This window comes from Alexandromys fortis, unplaced genomic scaffold (assembly GCF_014885135.2).
Source record: "Alexandromys fortis isolate MF-2015 unplaced genomic scaffold, M_Fortis_MF-2015_v1.1 scaffold_12, whole genome shotgun sequence".
Classification (NCBI taxonomy): domain Eukaryota; kingdom Metazoa; phylum Chordata; class Mammalia; order Rodentia; family Cricetidae; genus Alexandromys; species Alexandromys fortis.
In genome coordinates this window covers 20,490,644-20,498,071 of record NW_026067937.1, presented here as the reverse complement: position 1 = coordinate 20,498,071, position 7,428 = coordinate 20,490,644, and the positions used below count along the sequence as shown (strand labels likewise).

The window sequence follows — 7,428 nt, the reverse complement described above, 5'->3', positions numbered from 1 at the left end:
ATTTGATAGACAAACCTTACCCCTACCTTAAATATACCTGACAGGATTTTTTAAAAATCTTTTTTTTTTTGTTTGTTTTTTTTGAGTCAGGGTTTTTCACCTGACAGGATTTTAAAAGGGTGCATTATTTCACTGAAATTCTTTCACTAAGCAATACACAGAAATATTCTTACAACAACATAGTTCACCTTGTAAATTGAGGCTTTACCATTCATAGGTTCAACAAATTTCAGACGTTTTTTTCCTTCCTTTTTTCCCCCCCAGGCAGCCTCATTCCAAGCTGACCTTGAACTCATAGCCAAGGAGGACCCAGAATTTTCTATCCTGAACGTTGGTATCATAGCTGTGCACCACTACATCTGTTTTAAGAGGTGCTTGGCCCTGCGCATGTTCTGCTGACCAAGCCCTAACTCCAGCCCAGATTTCTTCAAGAACTGAAGAGTAGACACCAACAAGCATTTGCCCAGGGTTAAGCTTCTTTCTTTCTATTTATTTTTTTATTCTTTGTTTTTTTTTTTCTGAAATAGGGTTTCTATATGTAGCCCAGGTTGTCCTGGAACTCACAGATACCTGTCTGCCTCTGCCCCCAGAGTGCTGGGATTAAAGCTCTGCACCACCAGGGCTAGCTTGTCTAAGAGTTTTTTGAGACAGGGTTTCTCTGTGTAGCCCTGGCTGTGCTGGAACTAGCTCTATAGACCAAGCAGGCCTTGAACTCACAGAGATGAGTTCTCTGTGGGAACCACCTGCCTCTGCCTCCTGTGTGCTGGGATTAAAGGTGTGTATCACCACTGCCTGGCTTGTCCAAGAGTTTCTAACAGCTGCATTTATAAAGTGCTTAAAGGGAATGAACCAACAACCTACTGCCCCAATGGAAGGCCTTCCCTGCGCTATTTACACCACAGCCCTCACCCTCGTCTCTTCCTTGCCTTCCTTTATGGCGCCCAGGCCCCCGTAGTGCTCAGAATCCACAACTGCAGGCTCAGCCCTCCCATCCAGTTCACACTACAGCTCTCTCCCACACACCTGCACTGCCGTCAGGAACTTGCACATCTTCTCTCCTCCCAGGTCCACACACGTCTCTGAGTAGGTGTCTTCCCTGGCGAGGCTGGGCCAATAGCGGATGGACCCCTCTTTGGTAGCAACCATGACAGCAACAGCCTTGAAATAAAACATAGTCATCAGCAACAATGAGAGAAGACCCCAAAACCAGGTGCCCATGGCACTGGTGAAAACAAGACTTTCTTATTCTTTATATTAATTTTATTATTTTATACACTTATTTGTTTTAGAGAAGGGCCTGGCTGGCCTCAAACTCATAGAGATAAGACAGTCTCTGCACTACAAGTACTGGGATTAAAGGCTCAGGCTGCTCTTCCAGACATCCTGAGTTCAATTTCCAGCAATCACATCTACAATGAGACTTGGTATGTAACATCCCAGGACACTATAAACATAATGAATACATCTTTAAAAAATATTATGTACCAGTAAAACCACCTTCACCTTTCTGTTCTGAACAGAACATGTGTGACAGTGTGGCCACCCATTATAAGAGGACAGAACAGTTCTGTCATTCCAAACCCCGAAAGCTGAGGTAAAGGAGAGTCAATTAAAACTAAGTTATGGACCATATAGTAGTGGTGCACGCCTTTAATCCCAGAGGCATGCAGATCTCCATAAATTCAAGGTAGCCTGGTCTACTGCTGAGTTCCTAGACAGTCAGAGCCACATGGTGAGACCCTGTCTTAAAACAAATAAATGAATAAACAAACAAGCTAGGATATATACAAAAATGCCACAAGAAACTTAATAATATGTATATATTTCTCATTTCTTTAAGAGAAATTGCCAGGAATGGACATGGCATGTGTACCCTCACTTTATAAGAAACTGGGAGGCCGGGTGGTGGTGGTGCACACCTTTAATCCCAGCACTTGGGAGGCAGAGGCAGGCGGATCTCTGTGAGTTTGAGGCCAGCCTGATCTACAGAGCTAGTTCCAGGACAGGCTCCAAAACCACAGAGAAACCTTGTCTCGAAAAACCAAATAAGTAAAATGCAAAAAAAAAAAAAAAAAAACAAAACAAAAAAAACCCAAAAACAGCAGCAGCAACAACAAAAAGAACCAAAAGCATGCACTCTTTTACATCCCAGCAGGAGTTTTAGCTGCTCCACCCCCCACCCCCTGCCTCACTCAGCCCGTCGAGAAGCTCCACTGGTGCTGTCTACACTGTACCAATGGCAAGGATGCTACACAGTGCTTCATGGCTTATCTGCCATGCTCACTCTCTCTCCAGAAAAAGTGTCTATTCAAGACCTTGTCCTGTTTTACTTTCTTTCATCTATAAGTTTTATATGCATGAGTGTTGCCTGCATGTACATACATGCATCATGTACATATGCGGAGCCTGTGGAAGTCAGAAGGTCTCTGATTTCCTAGAACTGGAATTACAGATTATTGTGAGACACCACGTGGCTGCTGGAAATTATACTGGGGTCCTCTGCAGGAGCAATTAGGCGCTCTTAACCTCCGGCCTCTAGGATTGCTTGTTTCCTCATCAGACTTCGCTTTGGGACTTTTCTGTATACCGGATGTAAGTCCTCAGCTGGATTTGTGAGTGTATCCTCGGTCTGTACCTTGTTTCATTGTCTTATTTCAGAAAAGGTATTGTTTGAGGCAAGCTCTCATTAGAGCTCCAGGTGGCCTGAAATTTGATGTAGACCAGGCTGGCTTTGACCTAGTAGAGATCCACCTGTCTCTGCCTCCCCAGTGTTGGGATTAAAGGTGTGCACTACCATACCAGGCTCTTGATCAGCTTTTTAAAAATGATTTTAAAAAATTATGTGTATGTATGTATTATGTATGCTTGCCTGTATGTTCACCACCTGCTTGCAGGTACCTGCAGAGGTAAGAAAACATTGTTGGATCCTCTAGAACTGGAGTTACATACAGTCATGAGTCACCTAAAGAGGGTGCTAGGAACTGAACCCACTCCCTCTGCATGACTCGTATAGGCTCTTACCTACTAGGCCACCTCCCCAGCCCCCTCAATCAGCTTTTATGCCACCTACCTGAACAGAATGTACTTCACCTGAGGTTACAGCATAAGAGAGTGCCACCAGGTCAGCACTCCAGGGGAAATCACTAGGGGGCAGCTGGAGTTCTTTGCAGACAGACAACTGCAAGACAAACCCAAACAGAAAAACCTTCACATAAACCCAGTTTGTTCATTCTGACTTCTTTATTTCTTCTGTGTGTTTCCTAAAGATTAATTACTGGAATACTATTTTACAATATCCTTTCTTTCCACAACTCTTTTTGATTAGTATAACAGAGTATCTTAAGAGACACAAAGTCAGGAATACACAGATGCTAAAATAGACTGCTATATGAACTCATCTGTGTACTCATGCTAGGCCAAGGGCTCTACTGGTTAGTAGTTCTCAACCTTCCTAATGATGCAACCCTTTAATACACTTCCTCATGCTGTGGTGACCCCAACCATAAAAGTATTTCATTGCTACTTAATAACTAGAATTTTGTTACAGTTATGAATTTTAATACAAATAGCTGATATGCAGGATATCTGATATGTAACCCCTGTGGGGTTTGCAACCCACAAGTTGAGAACCATTCGGTTAGGGGAAGTGATCAGGTATTTTACAAAACTTTCCTAGCTGAGGTATAATTTATTTGACATTTAAAATTATTATGGCCAAAAAGAAATTATACCAAGTTTCCTTGAAACCATTTCTTAGGCTTGTTGCTGAACATCCAACTCCCTCTGGTAACTCAGTATACCCTAAGAATTTTCCCTCATGGCTACTTTGAACCATACATCCTTTCTAAGCAGCCGGGGGAGGACAGCAAGTCTGCAGACACTAAGCATTAGGAAGGAGCCCTAAGCTCTAGTAGAACCATGACCTACAAGGTAGTGACAGGAGCTGGAAGATGTGCTTGAAAGAGGCTGCTGAGAGAGTATTACAGACTTCATTGATGGTCCCGCTCTAGGAGCAGACAGCTCAAGGTTAACCTACACAGAGCATCCCTGACTCCAACTCAGAAAAAAGCATGCTCAGTTCTTAGCTTAGGCAAACTGCCCAGCACTGTGGTTCCTGAACATTCTCAAAGCTTCTAATTTTATTATATAGATTTTGCTTTAAAATTCGGTGGTCAAAAGGATAAGAAAGACAGAATGGCTCTCTGTGCAGGGGAGGTGCCTGTCGGTTTGAGTTTGGTTCCCCTCATCAAGGCTGGGCACTCTCAAGCCTGGCTGAGGATGGGTGCTAAGGTCTATATTTATTCTACATGGAAGGCCAACATTTTAATTCCTCCCTTACATCTTAAGCCATTCCTGTCCAAAGTTGATGTCAGTCAAAGGCATGGCCCCTTTTCTCCCCACCTACTAATCATCTTGGAGTTTAACGCAGGAAGACACAATAAGAGCTTGGAGGGAGAGCACACTGTGCTGATTTTCCAGGATTAGCTTTTGTTTTGTTTTTCCTTTTGAGACAGGGTCTATATAGTCCTACCTGTCCTGAAACTCGGTATGTAGACTAGGTTGGCCTTGAACTCATAAAGATCTACCTGACCTGTCTCTGCCTCTCAAGTCTGGATCTAAAGGCATGCACCACATTGGGCTGTTTTGTTTATTTTAACTTTTTTAAAATGTATTTTATATGCATAAATGTTTTGCCTACATGTGTAAGTGTGCACTATAGGAATGTCTGGATCTACAGAGGACTTTTGGAACTGGACTTAAAAATATTTGTAAGCCGCCATGTGGCTGCTAAAAACTGAATTTGGGTCTTCTGCAAAAGCAACAAGTACTGTCTCTAACCCACTAAGCCACCTCTATAACCCCTTTCCAGGGTCTTTAGAGTCAGAGTGACTCACAGGACAGGAATCTACATTTTTAGTATGTCAGAATACATACCCATGTACACTCATGTACATATACATAGACTTCCCTCCACCCCCTGAGGCTTCCAAGGCTGAAAGTATCCCCTCAAACATGATGAAGGCTCCTCAACCCTATTGGACTTTGATTAAAATTCAGAAAGCATCAGCACAGTGTGGCACATAACAAGGTGCAGGATGTTATAGTGGTGCAGTGAGCTGGTCCTCCAGAAAATCCTCAACTGCAAGGAAGAGAATGCCGAGCACAGCAAGGCAGCTTGCAGACCCAGGAGAACACCGTGTGAGAAACCAAGCGCTGAGAGCAGGAGGGAAAAGGACACAAGATCCAGAGCCCATGAAGACAGTAACAGTCCCAGCTCATGTTCATTTATTTGGCTGTGGTGGATCTTTTGAGAACAAAGAAACTAAAGACATCAACAACAGTAAATTATTAAAAGAGAAGTTTTGTTTTGTCTTTCCCCAACAAACAAACTATGAATTCACAGTCAGTATTTCCCACCACAAATTCTGACCGCCTGCACAGACTGACTAGCATCCTTCATGAGCTTTAAAGAATAGAGGTAAAGTAAAGAACCAGCTGGGACCCCTTTTCTTCACTTGCTATCCAAAGAGCCATTACCTTAGTGACAGGTGACACAGCAATCTTCCAAACAAGGAGTTTCTCTTTGCACACCAAGCAAGCCCACCCACCTTCGTCTATGTGGATAGAGAGCTGATCGTTGGCTGAGGAGAAATAAATTGCACAATTAATCTCACACTGAGACTATGAAACGTTGCTCAGTCTTCTTAGGCCAACATCTACCATGTTTGTCACAGAAACAGATAACGGAATATGTGGACACTGTTGTGTGTCTGGCTTTTTAAAATTCATTTGACACCTACCCTCAGCCAGAGTCAGAGCTTCCATGATCTTAACAGGGAGAGACGAGCCAAACATTCTCACATCGTAGTTCACAGACTCTGATATGGAATGGTGAGGGAGCATCCGTGTCGGTGTTCCTCTAAAGAAAAGAGACCATGCGATGTTACTTATAACCTGAAATTTCCTACTAGCTTAGCTCTTACAAATCTGTACATAACAGATCTCTGATGAGGTGTAACGGTGAAAGATTCTAGCTTGTGTGCACTACGCAATTAACTATATTTTTCAATAGAACTTTAGGAAAACCTGGTATCTTATAGTTTGCTTTCCATTGCTTGATATAGACCACGACCAAAAACAACTTGGGGAAGAGTTTATTTCATCTTATACTTCCAGGTTAACACTATAAGATGTTACCTGGCCAGCACCAAGGGAAGCCACGGCAGCAACTAACACAGGGCAGGAACCTGGAGGCAGGAGCCATAGAAAATACTCTTTACTGGCTTGCTCAGTTTGTTTTCTTATCCAGGGCCACCTGCCTAGAGATGGCACTGCCCAGAGTGGGCTGGGCCCTTTACACCAATCACCAAGCAAGAACCCCTCCCCCCCCATAGGCACTTCGCAATTGAGCTTCCTTCTTCTCAGATGATTCTGTTTTGTACTGACAAAAAAAAAAAAAAAAAAAAAAAAAAAAAAAGCAACATGCCTGGCTTTTGATCATAAGCTCAGTAACTAAGAGCACATGTCTACCTCGAAGACCAGTACTTTTTTTTTTTTTTTTTTTTTGGTTTTTTTCGAGACAGGGTTTCTCTGTGGCTTTGGAGCCTGTCCTGGAACTAGCTCTGTAGTCCAGGCTGGTCTCGAACTCACAGAGATCCGCCTGCCTCTGCCTTCCAAGTGCTGGGATTAAAGGCATGCGCCACCATCGCCCGGCTGAAGACCAGTACTGTTAAGAACTCTTTTCAAAGCCGGGCGATGGTGGCGCACGCCTTTAATCCCAGCACTCGAGAGGCAGGCGGATCTCTGTGAGTTCGAGACCAGCCTGGTCTATAGAGCTAGCAGGACAGGCTCCAAAGCCACAGAGAAACCCTGTCTCGAAAAACCAAAAAAAAAAAAAAAACCTCTTTTCAAACGATAAAAGTCAAAGACAGGCATGGAGAGGAGGCAGAGACAGGCAGATCTCTGTGATGTTGATTTGTACATTTTAAACATTAAGTCTCAGATTCAGTATCTTTTGCTTTCATGTAGGAGAAATTCACAAATTTATTTTACTTTTGATTGTGTGTGTGTTCACACACACCTAAGTTCAGGTGTCTAGAAACCAGAGGCTTGGAACCCTTGGAGCTGGCGTTACAGGCGGCTGTAAGCCATCTAACATGGGTGTTCCAGATCCTCTTGGAAGAGTAGCAGGTACTCTTAAGCTCAGAGCCAATTTTTCATTCAAGAAATTCACTTATGAAAGAAGAACAGAGCCAGGCGGTGGTGGCGCACGCCTTTAATCCCAGCACTCTAATCCCAGCACTCGGGAGGCAGAGGCAGGCGGATCTTTGTGAGTTCGAGACCAGCCTGGCCTACAGAGCTAGTTCCAGGACAGGCTCCAAAGCCACAGAGAAACCCTGTCTCGAAAAACCAAAAAAAAAAAAAAAA

At 43.6% G+C, this 7,428-nt stretch overlaps 1 protein-coding gene across 2 annotated transcripts in view; it reads right to left on the bottom strand.

The window, feature by feature from the left end:
• Nup133 (nucleoporin 133) overlaps positions 1-7,428 on the bottom strand; it is a 47,088-nt gene that overhangs the window by 37,821 nt on the left and 1,839 nt on the right. Inside the window, exons 2-5 of one of the 2 annotated variants that reach the window (XM_050147045.1) lie at positions 5,802-5,920; positions 5,539-5,642; positions 3,071-3,178; positions 1,024-1,158 (exon numbers count right to left, since the gene is read on the bottom strand). In XM_050147045.1, the coding sequence (XP_050003002.1) occupies positions 1,024-1,158; positions 3,071-3,178; positions 5,539-5,642; positions 5,802-5,920 (466 nt within the window). Of the gene's footprint in view, positions 1-1,023; positions 1,159-3,070; positions 3,179-5,538; positions 5,643-5,801; positions 5,921-7,428 lie in introns of those variants that run through there. The other variant, XM_050147046.1, reaches the window with a different exon arrangement.